This window comes from Scyliorhinus torazame, chromosome 23, assembly GCF_047496885.1.
Source record: "Scyliorhinus torazame isolate Kashiwa2021f chromosome 23, sScyTor2.1, whole genome shotgun sequence".
Classification (NCBI taxonomy): Eukaryota; Metazoa; Chordata; class Chondrichthyes; order Carcharhiniformes; family Scyliorhinidae; genus Scyliorhinus; species Scyliorhinus torazame.
In genome coordinates, this window is record NC_092729.1 from 80,820,275 (window position 1) to 80,834,651 (window position 14,377).

General features: G+C 55.5%; 2 protein-coding genes across 2 annotated transcripts in view; both read left to right on the forward strand.

Annotated features, from left to right (window-relative positions):
- LOC140399626 (probable N-acetyltransferase 14) overlaps window positions 1-8,168 on the forward strand; it is a 99,013-nt gene extending 90,845 nt beyond the window's left edge. Inside the window, exon 3 of the mRNA XM_072489163.1 lies at window positions 469-8,168. Within this exon, the coding sequence (XP_072345264.1) occupies window positions 469-1,011 (543 nt within the window). The 3' untranslated portion in view covers window positions 1,012-8,168. The remainder of the gene's footprint in view (window positions 1-468) is intronic.
- A 1,182-nt stretch (window positions 8,169-9,350) lies between these two features.
- LOC140399628 (uncharacterized) lies at window positions 9,351-12,121 on the forward strand. Its single transcript, XM_072489164.1, has 2 exons — window positions 9,351-9,494; window positions 10,200-12,121. The coding sequence occupies exon 2, from the start codon at window positions 10,232-10,234 to the stop codon at window positions 11,972-11,974; it is 1,743 nt and encodes a 580-aa protein (XP_072345265.1). The 5' UTR covers window positions 9,351-9,494; window positions 10,200-10,231; the 3' UTR covers window positions 11,975-12,121.
- Window positions 12,122-14,377: the final 2,256 nt, after the last annotated feature.

Below are 14,377 nucleotides of genomic sequence, written 5' to 3' on the forward strand. Positions count from 1 at the left end.
GAACAGGAGGAGGTCCATTCAGCCCCCTCCTCGAGTCTGTTACACAGGAACAGGAGGAGGCCCATTCAGCCCCCTCCTCGAGCCTGTTACACAGGAACAGGAGGAGGCCCATTCAGCCCCCTCCTCGAGCCTGTTACACAGGAACAGGAGGAGGCCCATTCATCCACCTCCTCGAGCCTGTTACACAGGAACAGGAGGAGGTCCATTCAGCCCCCTCCTCGAGCCTGTTACACAGGAACAGGAGGAGGCCCATTCACCCCCCCCCCTCGAGCCTGTTACACGGGAACAGGAGGTGGTCCATTCAGCCCCCCTGCTCGAGCCTGTGACACAGGAACAGGAGGAGGCCCATTTAGCCCCTCCTCGAGCCTGGACCTCTATTGATCGTGCGAGTCTGTGTGTGTGCACCAAATTGGCGTCCGAGGTAGGACTCATTTTGACGGTGTCTCTTTTCCCTCTCTCTTCCCACAGGACGGTTCCCGGGAGACGGAAAACCGCCTGCTCCTCTACGCCATGACCCGCCCAGCTGCCTTGCTCCTGATGGCCGTGGGCAGCAGCGCCCTCCGCTTTGTCCTCAGCTCCTTCGCCGCTGCCCTCCTGCTCCCCGTGGTGTGTGTCGCCGCCCTGCTGAAGCTGGCCCTCCACTGGCGGGCGGGCCTCCCCCGCACCCGCATCTGGGTGGCCGTCTACGACGGCGAGGATGTCTGCGGCTGCGCGGCCTTCGACCCCAAGCCGGGGGGCCGCCCGGGGTCGCCGGCGCTGGAGCTGCACCGCCTGGCGGTATGCCGCTGGCACCGGAGATCGGGCATCGCCACCTTCCTGCTGGCCGCCTTCGAGGAGCGGGCCCGCAAAGGCGGGCACCGGCAGGCAACGCTGCGCATCGACCCCGTCAACCGTGCCGCCATTGCGCTCTTCGAGAAACACGGGTACAAGCCGAGCCTTGGCGGGGGAGGAGGAGGAGGGGGGGCTCGACTCTGTTCCAGCATCAGCCTCGAGTACGTCAAGGACTTGTGACAACTCACCCATCTCCCACCCCCCCCCCCGGCAAGCGGGACAGGACGAGGAAAGAAATTGCAGCAACTGGGACTTGGTCATGGGAATTCCGATGCGACTTGGTCACGGGATCCAACGCTCAATCTCTTTCCATTGAGCAAGGGGAAAGTGTGCGATTTTTAATTTGGACCTTGAGTCTGAGGGAAGAAGGGGGCCATTTCAGCGGCGATGGCTATCAGAACTCCCTTGACTCTCCTAGATTCCTCAGCTGAAAACCTCTCCTCACACAAAAATCTTCATTTGTATCGTTGACTCTTTCCGAAAACTGGCGGGGGGGGGGGGCGCGTTTTGGAGTTCCTGGTATGAATTTTCATGACGGTCTGTGGCAGGCGTGTCTTTCGCACTCTCCTTTGCATCATCGAATGGTTGCCGCACAGAAGGAGGCCATTCGGCCCATTGTCTATGTACCTACTCTCTTCAGGTGCGATGTGCCTCATGCCACTCTCTTTTCGGGGAACAGTCCCTCACCCTCTCGAACGCCTGGATTGAATCGGGGCCCCCCCACCCCCCCCACATTCCCAAGCAGCACCTACTGCTCCCCTAACCGCGTGAGAACGTCTCCCCACGTAGCTCCATCGCTTCTTTTCCCCGATCACCTTAAATCCACCTAACCTGTACATCTTTGGACACTAAGGGACAATTTAACACGGCCAATCCACCTAACCTGCACATCTTTGGACACTGAGGGACAATTTAACACGGCCAATCCACCTAACCTGCACATCTTTGGACACTAAGGGACAATTTAACACGGCCAGTCCACCTAACCTGTACATCTTTGGACACTAAGGGACAATTTAACACGGCCAATCCACCTAACTTGCACATCTTTGGACACTAAGGGACAATTTAACACGGCCAATCCACCTAACCTGCACATCTTTGGACACTAAGGGACAATTTAACACGGCCAATCCACCTAACCTGTACATCTTTGGACACTAAGGGACAATTTAACATGGCCAATCCACCTAACCTGCACATCTTTGGACACTAAGGGACAATTTAACACGGCCAATCCCCCTAACCTGTACATCTTTGGACACGAAGGGACAATTTAACACGGCCAGTCCACCTAACCTGTACACCTTTGGACACTAAGCGACAATTTAACACGGCCAATCCACCTAACCTGCACATCTTTGGACACTAAGGGACAATTTAACACGGCCAATCCACCTAACCTGTACATCTTTGGACACTAAGGGACAAGTTAACACGACCAATCCACCTAACCTGTACATCTTTGGACACTAAGGGACAATTTAACACGGCCAATCCACCTAACCTGTACATCTTTGGACACTAAGGGACAATTTAACATGACCAATCACCTAACCTGCACATCTTTGGACACTAAGGGACAATTTAACTTGGCCAATCCACCTAACCTGCACATCTTTGGACACTAAGGGACAATTTAACACGGCCAATCCACCTAACCTGCACATCTTTGGACACTAAGGGACAATTTAACACGGCCAGTCCACCTAACCTGTACATCTTTGGACACTAAGGGACAATTTAACACGGCCAATCCACCTAACTTGCACATCTTTGGACACTAAGGGACAATTTAACACGGCCAATCCACCTAACCTGCACATCTTTGGACACTAAGGGACAATTTAACACGGCCAATCCACCTAACCTGTACATCTTTGGACACTAAGGGACAATTTAACATGGCCAATCCACCTAACCTGCACATCTTTGGACACTAAGGGACAATTTAACACGGCCAATCCCCCTAACCTGTACATCTTTGGACACGAAGGGACAATTTAACACGGCCAGTCCACCTAACCTGTACACCTTTGGACACTAAGCGACAATTTAACACGGCCAATCCACCTAACCTGCACATCTTTGGACACTAAGGGACAATTTAACACGGCCAATCCACCTAACCTGTACATCTTTGGACACTAAGGGACAAGTTAACACGACCAATCCACCTAACCTGTACATCTTTAGACACTAAGGGACAATTTAACACGGCCAATCCACCTAACCTGTACATCTTTGGACACTAAGGGACAATTTAACATGACCAATCACCTAACCTGCACATCTTTGGACACTAAGGGACAATTTAACTTGGCCAATCCACCTAACCTGCACATCTTTGGACACTAAGGGACAATTTAACACGGCCAATCCATCTAACCTGTACATCTTTGGACACTAAGGGACAATTTAACACGGCCAGTCCACCTAACCTGTACACCTTTGGACACTAAGCGACAATTTAACACGGCCAATCCACCTAACCTGCACATCTTTGGACACTAAGGGACAATTTAACACGGCCAATCCACCTAACCTGTACATCTTTGGACACTAAGGGACAAGTTAACACGACCAATCCACCTAACCTGTACATCTTTGGACACTAAGGGACAATTTAACACGGCCAATCCACCTAACCTGTACATCTTTGGACACTAAGGGACAATTTAACATGACCAATCACCTAACCTGCACATCTTTGGACACTAAGGGACAATTTAACTTGGCCAATCCACCTAACCTGCACATCTTTGGACACTAAGGGACAATTTAACACGGCCAATCCATCTAACCTGTACATCTTTGGACACTAAGGGACAATTTAACACGGCCAATCCACCTAACCTGTACATCTTTGGACACTAAGGGACAATTTAACATGGCCAATCCACCTAACCTGTACATCTTTGGACACCAAGGGACAATTTAACACAGCCAATCCACCTAACCTGTACATCTTTGGACACTAAGGGACAATGTAACACGGCCAATCCACCTAACCTGCACATCTTTGGACACTAAGGGACAATTTATCGCGGCCAATCCACCTAACCTGCACATCTTTGGACACCAAGGGACAATTTAACACAGCCAATCCACCTAACCTGTACATCTTTGGACACGAAGGGACAATTTAACACGGCCAATCCACCTAACCTGCACATCTTTGGACACTAGGGGACAATTTAACACGGCCAATCCACCTAACCTGTACATCTTTGGACACTGAGGGACAATTTAACACGGCCAATCCACCTAACCTGCACATCTTTGGACACTAAGGGACAATTTAACACGGCCAATCCACCTAACCTGCACATCTTTGGACACCAAGGGACAATTTAACACAGCCAATCCACCTAACCTGTACATCTTTGGACACCAAGGGACAATTTAACACGGCCAATCCCCCTAACCTGTACATCTTTGGACACAAAGGCACAATTTAACACGGCCAATCCACCTAACCTGCACATCTTTGGACACTAGGGGACAATTTAACACGGCCAATCCACCTAACCTGTACATCTTTGGACACTAAGGGACAATTTAACACGGCCAATCCACCTAACCTGCACATCTTTGGACACTAAGTGAGAATTTAACATGGCCAATCCACCTAAGCTGTACATCTTTGGACTGTGGGAGGAAACCAGAGGAAACCCACGCAGACACGGGGCGAGCGTGCAAACCCCACACAGTGAGCCGAGGCCAGAATCGAACCCGGGTCCCTGGCGCTGTGAGGCAGCAGTGCTTACCATCGTGTCCACCCCTCATCATCCCTGGATTCATTCACGCCCTTGGCACCCTTCCACCAAAGATTAACAGTCAGCGATTCAGGGCCTTGGTGAGGCCTCGCTTGGAGTATTGTGAGCAGTTTTGGTCTCCTTCGCTGAGGGAGGATGTGGTTGCTCTCGGGGGCGATCAGCGAAGGTTTGAAGAACAAAGAACAACGCAGCACAGGAAACAGGCCCTTCGGCCCTCCAGGCCTGTACCAGTCATGACACCACATCATGGTAAACCTCCTCTGCACCCTCTCCAAAGCCTCCACATCCACTTGGTAGTGTGGCGACCAGAATTGTGCGCAGTATTCCAAGTCGAACTTACCGACCACATTGATCCCACGCTTCTACGCTTCTAGTATCGGAAGCTCGTTGCCCTCCAGAACTGGAGGGGACTAAAAAGCAAAGAATTAGATCGTTTTGGGGATGAAGGGAGTGGCTGGAGGAGGTGGGGCAGAATAGAAGGCCAGAGGTAGGCCGGAGCTAAGGAGGAATTGACAAAGACGTCTCGGTCACAAGAGAAAGGGAGAGTTAATGATGGCGTTAAGGACTAAAGGGAGTATTAATGGTGGTGTTAAGGACTAAAGGAAGAGTTAATGGTGGCGTTAAGGACTGAAGGGAGTATTATTGGTGGCGTTAAGGACTAAAGGAAGAGTTAATGGTGGCGTTAAGGACTAAAGGGAGTATTAATGGTGGTGTTAAGGACTAAAGGAAGAGTTAATGGTGGCGTTAAGGACTAAAGGGAGTATTAATGGTGGTGTTAAGGACTAAAGGAAGAGTTAATGGTGGCATTAAGGACTAAAGGGAGTATTAATGGTAGTGTTAAGGACTAAAGGAAGAGTTAATGGTGGCGTTAAGGACTAAAGGGAGTATTAATGGTGGTGTTAAGGACTAAAGGAAGAGTTAATGGTGGCATTAAGGACTAAAGGGAGTATTAATGGTGGTGTTAAGGACTAAAGGAAGAGTTAATGGTGGCGTTAAGGACTGAAGGGAGTATTATTGGTGGCGTTAAGGACTAAAGGAAGTGTTAATGGTGGCGTTAAGGACTAAAGGGAGTATTAATGGTGGTGTTAAGGACTAAAGGAAGAGTTAATGGTGGCGTTAAGGACTAAAGGGAGTATTAATGGTGGTAAGGACTAAAGGAAGTGTTAATGGTGGTGTTAAGGACTAAAGGGGGTGTTAACATAAGAACCTAAGAACTAGGAGCAGGAGTAGGCCATCTGGCCCCTCGAGCCTGCTCCACCATTCAGTGAGATCATGGCTGATCTTTTGTGGACTCAGCTCCACTTTCCGGCCCGAACACCATAACCCTTAATCCCTTTATTCTTCAAAAAACTATCTATCTTTATCTTAAAAACATTTAATGAAGGAGCCTCAACTGCTTCACTGGGCAAGGAATTCCATAGATTCACAACCCTTTGGGTGAGGAAGTTCCTCCTAAACTCAGTCCTAAATCTACTTCCCCTTATTTTGAGGCTATGTCCCCTAGTTCTGCTTTCACCCGCCAGTGAAAACAACCTGCCCGCATCTATCCTATCTATTCCCTTCATAATCTTATATGTTTCTATAAGATCCCCCCTCATCCTTCTAAATTCCAACGAGTACAGTCCCAGTCTACTCAACCTCTCCTCGTAATCCAACCCCTTCAGCTCTGGGATTAACCTAGTGAATCTCCTCTGCACACCCTCCAGCACCAGTACGTCCTTTCTCAGGTAAGGAGACCAAAACTGAACACAATACTCCAGGTGTGGCCTCACTAACACCTTATACAATTGCAGCAAAACCTCCCTAGTCTTAAACTCCTTCCCTCTAGCAATGAAGGACAAAACTCTATTCGCCTTCTTAATCACCTGCTGCACCTGCAAACCAACTTTTTGCGACTCATGCACTAGCACACCCAGGTCTCTCTGCACAGCAGCATGTTTAAATCTTTGATCATTTAAATAATAATCCCTTTTGCTGTTATTCCTACCAAAATGGATAACCGCACATTTGTCAACATTGTATTCCATCTGCCAGACCCTAGCCCATTCACTTAGCCTATCCAAATCCTTCTGCAGACTTCCAGTAGCCTCTGCACTTTTTGCTTTACCACTTATCTTAGTGTCGTCTGCAAACTTGGACACATTGCCCTTGGTCCCCAACTCCAAATCATCTATGTAAATTGTGAACAATTGTGGGCCCAACACTGATCCCTGAGGGACACCACTAGCTACTGATTGCCAACCAGAGAAACACCCATTAATCCCCACTCTTTGCTTAACGGTAACGTTAAGGACTAAAGGGAGTGTTAACGGTATCGTTAAGGACTAACATAGAACATAGAACGATACAGCGCAGTACAGGCCCTTCGGCCCACGATGTTGCACCGAAACAAAAGCCATCTAACCTACACTATGCCATTATCATCCATATGTTTATCCAATAAACTTTTAAATGCCCTCAATGTTGGCGAGTTCACTACTATTGCAGGTGGGGCATTCCACGGCCTCACTACTCTTTGCGTAAAGAACCTACCTCTGACCTCTGTCCTATATCTATTACCCCTCAGTTTAAAGTTATGTCCCCTCGTGCCAGCCATTTCCATCCGCGGGAGAAGGCTCTCACTGTCTACCCTATCCAACCCCCTGATCATTTTGTATGCCTCTATTAAGTCTCCTCTTAACCTTCTTCTCTCCAACGAAAACAACCTCAAGTCCATCAGCCTTTCCTCATAAGATTTTCCCTCCATACCAGGCAACATCCTGGTAAATCTCCTCTGCACCCGCTCCAAAGCCTCCACGTCCTTCCTATAATGCGGTGACCAGAACTGTACGCAATACTCCAAATGCGGCCGTACCAGAGTTCTGTACAGCTGCAACATGACCTCCCGACTCCGGAACTCAATCCCTCTACCAATAAAGGCCAACACTCCATAGGCCTTCTTCACAACCCTCTCAACCTGGGTGGCAACTTTCAGGGATCTATGTACATGGACACCTAGATCCCTCTGCTCATCCACACTTTCAAGAACTTTACCATTAGCCAAATATTCCGCATTCCTGTTATTCCTTCCAAAGTGAATCACCTCACACTTCTCTACATTAAACTCCATTTGCCACCTCTCAGCCCAGCTCTGCAGCTTATCTATATCCCTCTGTAACCTGCTACATCCTTCCACACTATCGACAACACCACCGACTTTAGTATCGTCTGCAAATTTACTCACCCACCCTTCTGCGCCCTCCTCTAGGTCATTGATAAAAATGACAAACAGCAACGGCCCCAGAACAGATCCTTGTGGTACGCCACTTGTGACAGAACTCCATTCTGAACATTTCCCATCAACCACCACCCTCTGTCTTCTTTCAGCTAGAGGATGTTATTGATGGGATATTTACGATGGGCTGAATTGGCAGCTTTTGTGGATGTCCTCCTCTTTACCTCACGCAAACCCGCCATGCTCAACCCAGGAGCAGGACGGTCATTCAATTAAACTATGTGCTCACTGTCCCGCAACACCTTTTGCAATTGCTTTGTGAAGTAAACTCTATTTATTGAGCACCCGAGTGTCTTGTTTTCTTCTCACTTCGCAGCCTTTGACGTTCCCAAGTCGGGGATACGCGTGGGAGGCGGAGGAGGCCTTCCAGGCTCTCCCGGGCCTCTTGCGCCGCGCGACCAGGGCTTGGCAGCACGACGGCCCAACTCTGTTGACCGCCCGCCTCCCTCGTAATGAGGGATCGTTAACGTTCAGCCGGGCGGTGGGGGGGGGGGGGGGGGGGAAGGGGGCAGACGGCGCCCTCAGTTCGATGCCTCGGGAACCTCTCGGCAGTGCGGCGCTCCCTCAGTACCCGCTGTGAAAGGCCTCGTCCGGGCAGCCTAACGCACAGCCGGCAATGGCCACATGATGGGAATCGGGGCAGGTCTTGGGGGGGGCGGGGGGGGTTCCCCCCCCTGGCGGTGGCCATTTTGGACGCCAACCTGGCCTCTCGAACCTTGGCCACGCCGTGAGAGGGGCCTTTTTTTCCCGGCCGTCTCTGCGAACCCCACCCCCCCCGCTCCCTGGTGGCCATCTTCGGCGTGGACCCGACGACCTAAACATTGGCCGTAGGGTGGGGCTGAAACAGCGATGGGTGCCTTCTCCTTTTACTCAGCCGCCCCACGGCGGCGGCCATCTTGAGTTGGCGCCCCGGACGTTGGCCGCGCGACCGGGTTGATGGGGAGGGGAGGGACGACAACGGAGCTGTCACGCAGGTCACGGTCCCCGCCACGTCCGGTGGGTGGACGACTGGACGGACATGGTCTCTGGGGCCGAGCGTGACCGGGGTCGAAGGTCGAGGGCTCGGTTGGCCAACCCCGACCCCTCGGACCGGCAATGGGGAGGGTGGGACACGGCCGAACGTAGCCGGACTCAGACCTCCGTCCACCTCCCCTCCAATGGGGAGTGGGGGGGGGGCAAAGAAAACGTGGGGGACCGTGGGTTTTAGCCCCTTTAAACCCACATAATAAACTTGACCAATGGGGAGGCTGCTTTCAAATAGAGCGGAGGACCTGTTTTGAAAGGCGGGCGCCGATTGGTGGAGACCCCACGTGGGAGGCCGGCCAATGGGAGCGGGGCGTGGCGTGAGGGGCGGCCCGACCAATGGCGGCGCGGCGGAAGGGGGCGGCCAGGCCAATGGGGATTGCGGGGCGCTGAGGCGGGTGACGCGTGGGGAGCAGCCGGTGACGCGAAGGGAGGGGGCGGAGCCGGTGACGCGCGGACCGACCCAGCTGAGCTCGAGCGGCGGCTGTTGGGCCTCGCGCGCGGCGGCCGTTGGGATTCGAATCGAGCGGCCGTTGGTCGGGGGCGCGGCCGGTTGCCGGGGAGACACCGCCGGGAGCGCGCCTGAGGTCTGGCGGCTGATTGGCGGGGGTGGGGGGGGGGGGGGGAGGGGGCGCCGCCTCCCTCTTAAAGAGACAGGACACTCCCTTAAAGGGACCCACCCCCAACAAAAGTGCCCCCCACCCCCACATTGGAATCCCGGATCCGCGCTTCCACACCCCCCCCCCCCCACCCACATTCCCGCCCCTCCTCCCGAAAGTAACCCGCCAAACCCGGGTTGACCGAAGAGCGGCCATTTTGTCCCCCCCCCCCGCACTTTCCGCCGTCACGTTCCGGCAAGGGAGGGCGGGGAAAATCGGCCAACGGGGCGGCCGTCCATCTCCCTTTAGTCCGATGGCATCCATTCCCCCCCCCCCCCACCCCCTTGCACCGGGTTGCCGAATCGGATTCCAACCTCTTCCCTCCCCTCTGCCCCCCCCACCCCCCCCACACCCATTGGCGAGGGGAGGGGAGACGGGCAAGTTGGCGTGGCGGCGTCAGCAACTCAGGACTTGGGTGGGCCTGTCGGGAAGGTTGACGCGATTGGCGACGACCCCGATTTGGGTGGGGGGGGGGGGGCATGAGGAGTTTGGGGCCTAGAGCCAATCGGGAGCGAGAGGAGAAGGGATGTGTGGGGGGGCGGGGGGGGTTTGCGGTCAGTTTGGGCTTGACCGTTGGCCAAATTGACGTGTTTTTTTTTTTCTTCCCCTCTCTACCTTTTGTCTCCTCCGCAGAGTCGACCCCGGGCCTGATCGGGGAGGGTGCGATGGCGGAGAGCGAGGCTTCGAGCGGGAGCCGGGCCCCCCCCGGCCCTCAGGCCTACCAGTGCCTGGAGTGCGGCAAGAGCTTCAAGTGGTCGTCCCGGCTGGCCCACCACCAGCGTAGCCATACTGGCGAGCGGCCCTACAAGTGCTCCGAGTGCGGCAAGGCCTTCAAGGGCTCGTCGGCGCTGCTGTACCACCAGCGCGGGCACACCGGCGAGAGGCCCTACAAGTGCTCCGAGTGCGGGAAGGCCTTCAAGAGGGCCTCGCTGCTGTCCGTCCACCAGAGCGTCCACACGGGCGCCCGGGTTTTCCGCTGCGCCCTGTGCGGCCTGACCTTCAAGTGGTCCTCCCACTACCAGTACCACCTGCGCCAACACACCGGGGAGCGGCCCTACGCCTGCTCGGAGTGCGGCAAGGCCTTCCGCAACTCCTCCAGCCTCTCGCGGCACCGGCGGGTACACACGGGGGCCCGGCCCTACCCCTGCGAGCTCTGCGGCAAGGCCTTTGCCCAGTCCGCCAACCTCCGGCAGCACCAGCGCACCCACTCGGGCGAGAGGCCGTACCGCTGCGGCGAGTGCGGGCGGGCCTTCACCCACTCCTCCAACCTCCTGCTCCACCGCCGCACCCACGCGGGGCAGCGCGCCCACCGGTGCCCCCTCTGCGCCAAGTCCTTCGCCACCCCGGCCTACCTGCAGCGCCACCTCCGCTGCCACGCTGGCCAGGCCGCGGCCGCCCTCCCGCCGCCGGAGGAGGCCCCGCCGGCCGTGGCGGGCGAGGTGGTGGTGGAGGCCGCCTGCCCGCTGCTGCCCCACCCCAGCCCCGCCGACGAGACGCCCTACAAGTGCGCCATCTGCGAGCGCAGCTTCGCCCAGCTGGCGGGCGTGCTGGCCCACCAGCGCGGCCACACTGCCGAGCAGCGGCTGGTGCAGGCCGAGGCGGAGGTGACCTGTGCGGCCCCGCCTCCCCCGCCCCCCCTCCCTCCTCCCCCGGCCCCTCCCGCGCCCGCCGCGCCGCCGCCGCCCGAACGGGGCCGCCCTTACCAGTGCGCAGACTGCGGCAAGGCCTTCAAGGGCTCGTCGGGCCTCCGCTACCACCAGCGCGGGCACACCGGCGAGAGGCCCTACAAGTGCTCGGAGTGCGGCAAGGCCTTCAAGAGGGCCTCGCTGCTGTCCGTCCACCAGCGCGTCCACACGGGCGCCCGGGTCTTCCGCTGCGCCCTGTGCGGCCTGACCTTCAAGTGGTCCTCCCACTACCAGTACCACCTGCGCCAACACACCGGGGAGCGGCCCTACGCCTGCTCGGAGTGCGGCAAGGCCTTCCGCAACTCCTCCAGCCTCTCGCGGCACCGGCACCTCCACACGGGGGCCCGGCCCTACCCCTGCCAGCTCTGCGGCAAGGCCTTTGCCCAGTCCTCCAACCTGCGGCAGCACCAGCGCACCCACACGGGCGAGCGCCCCTACGCCTGCGCCGAGTGCGGCAAAACCTTCACCCACTCCTCCAACCTGCTGCTCCACCGCCGCACCCACTCGGCCCAGCGCCCGCACGCCTGCCCGGTCTGCGCCAAGTCCTTTGCCGTGGCCTCCTACCTGCAGCGCCACCTGCGTACCCATGCCGCCGAGGCGCCGCCCCAGCCCGCGGCCCTGCCGCCGCCCCCCGCCCTCCAGGGGCTCCAGGCCCTGCCCACCATCCAGATCATCCACACCGTGCAGTCGTTGCCAACCGTCCAGCTAGTGCAAACCTTCTGAGAGCACGCGCCAGCCTAGGGCACCAAGTGACGTCAGCGTACACCACCAACCCCCCCCTCCATTGCATCTCCTCCTCAAACGATAAAGCACCCATTGATCGGTGCCCATTCATTGCTTTGCATTCCCCCCCCCCCCCTCACCACTCAAACCCCCCCCCCCCCAGACCCTTCTCCCCAGTGCCTCGCTCTTTCCAACGATGAAGTGACGGGCCGCCGGGCCAACTTCCCGCCACGTGTGAGCCAGGGACGAACGTCACCGATTTCCACATACTTTACAAGTTTGGAGCTTCAGGGCGAGGGAATCGGCTGCTTGGGACCGCAGAATGGAAAGCTCCTGGCCCTTGCGCAAGCGCACATCCCGTGCGTCGTGGGTCCTGATGGGTGCATCCAATGTCGCCCCACGTGCCTGCGTGGAGACTCGTCACTTCTCTGCCATGCCTCGCTCCCGCCAACAAAATCCGCCAGAGAGCTGAGTGAGGCCGAGCGCACCCGTCCCACCTCCAGCCCCTCATCGGCGAACGGTCAAATATCGACAATTTCCACAGAGGATAAAAGGGCGAGCTTCGCACCGAGGCAGTCTGTGGACTTTACAAGTTTGGAGCTTCGCACCGAGGCAGTCTGTGGACTTTACAAGTTTGGAGCTTCGCACCGAGGCAGTCTGTGGACTTTACAAGTTTGGAGCTTCGCACCGAGGCAGTCTGTGGACTTTACAAGTTTGGAGCTTCGCACCGAGGCAGTCTGTGGACTTTACAAGTGTGGAGCTTCGCACTGATACAGTCTGTGGACTTTACAAGTTTGGAGCTTCGCACTGATACAGTCTGTGGACTTTACAAGTTTGGAGCTTCGCACCGAGGCAGTCTGTGGACTTTACAAGTTTGGAGCTTCGCACCGAGGCAGTCTGTGGACTTTACAAGTTTGGAGCTTCGCACTGAGGCAGTCTGTGGACTTTACAAGTGTGGAGCTTCGTACCGAGGCAGTCTGTGGACTTTACAAGTTTGGAGCTTCGCACTGATACAGTCTGTGGACTTTACAAGTTTGGAGCTTTGCACTGATACAGTCTGTGGACTTTACAAGTGTGGAGCTTCGTACCGAGGCAGTCTGTGGACTTTACAAGTTTGGAGCTTCGCACTGATACAGTCTGTGGACTTTACAAGTTTGGAGCTTTGCACTGATACAGTCTGTGGACTTTACAAGTGTGGAGCTTCGCACCGAGGCAGTCTGTGGACTTTACAAGTGTGGAGCTTCGTACCGAGGCAGTCTGTGGACTTTACAAGTTTGGAGCTTCGCACTGATACAGTCTGTGGACTTTACAAGTTTGGAGCTTTGCACTGATACAGTCTGTGGACTTTACAAGTTTGGAGCTTCGTACCGAGGCAGTCTGTGGACTTTACAAGTTTGGAGCTTTGCACTGATACAGTCTGTGGACTTTACAAGTTTGGAGCTTTGCACTGATACAGTCTGTGGACTTTACAAGTGTGGAGCTTCGCACCGAGGCAGTCTGTGGACTTTACAAGTTTGGAGCTTTGCACTGATACAGTCTGTGGACTTTACAAGTTTGGAGCTTCGCACCGAGGCAGTCTGTGGACTTTACAAGTGTGGAGCTTCGCACCGAGGCAGTCTGTGGACTTTACAAGTGTGGAGCTTCGCACCGAGGCAGTCTGTGGACTTTACAAGTTTGGAGCCTGATGCCGACGCAATCCGTGTACGTTTGGAGATTCACACTGAGGGGGTTGATGGACTTGTCAGGATTGGAGTTTCGCGCTGGCGGGAATCTGTTGCGGCTTTATTGGGAGCGGCCCCACCCCCCTCTCGCCCAACCACCCCCTCCACCCGCCCCGCTAGTCGCCCTCAGAAGCTGAGGAGCGAAGATTGCCGAGTTCTGCGTGCTACATTCTGAAGGGCTCTCCTGTTCCGTGCTGAGGAATATTAGCAGGATGTGCCGGATAGTTAATGTCCAGCCCCCTACGCCAGGATTCGCTGTCGGGCCCTTCCTCTCTGTCCCACTCCCTGGCTCCGCACCTCTCAGTCACTCCCTTCTCCCCCCCGTGCTGTTCCTGCCCTGGGAGTGTTTGATGGGGACAGTGTAGAGGGAGCTTTACTCTGTATCTAACCCCGTGCTGTACCTGTCCTGGGAGTGTTTGATGGGGACAGTGTAGAGGGAGCTTTACTCTGTATCTAACCCCATGCTGTACCTGTCCTGGGAGTGTTTGATGGGGACGGTGTAGAGGGAGCTTTACTCTGTATCTAACCCCGTGCTGTACCTGTCCTGGGAGTGTTTGATGGGGACAGTGTAGAGGGAGCTTTACTCTGTATCTAACCCCGTGCTGTACCTGTCCTGGGAGTGTTTGATGGGGACAGTGTAGAGGGAGCTTTACTCTGTATCTAACCCCGTGCTGTACCTGTC

Bases quoted from the DNA above. Each gene is read 5' to 3' on its own strand.
- LOC140399628 (XM_072489164.1), top strand. From the start codon at position 10,232: ATGGCGGAGAGCGAGGCTTCGAGCGGGAGCCGGGCCCCCCCCGGCCCT.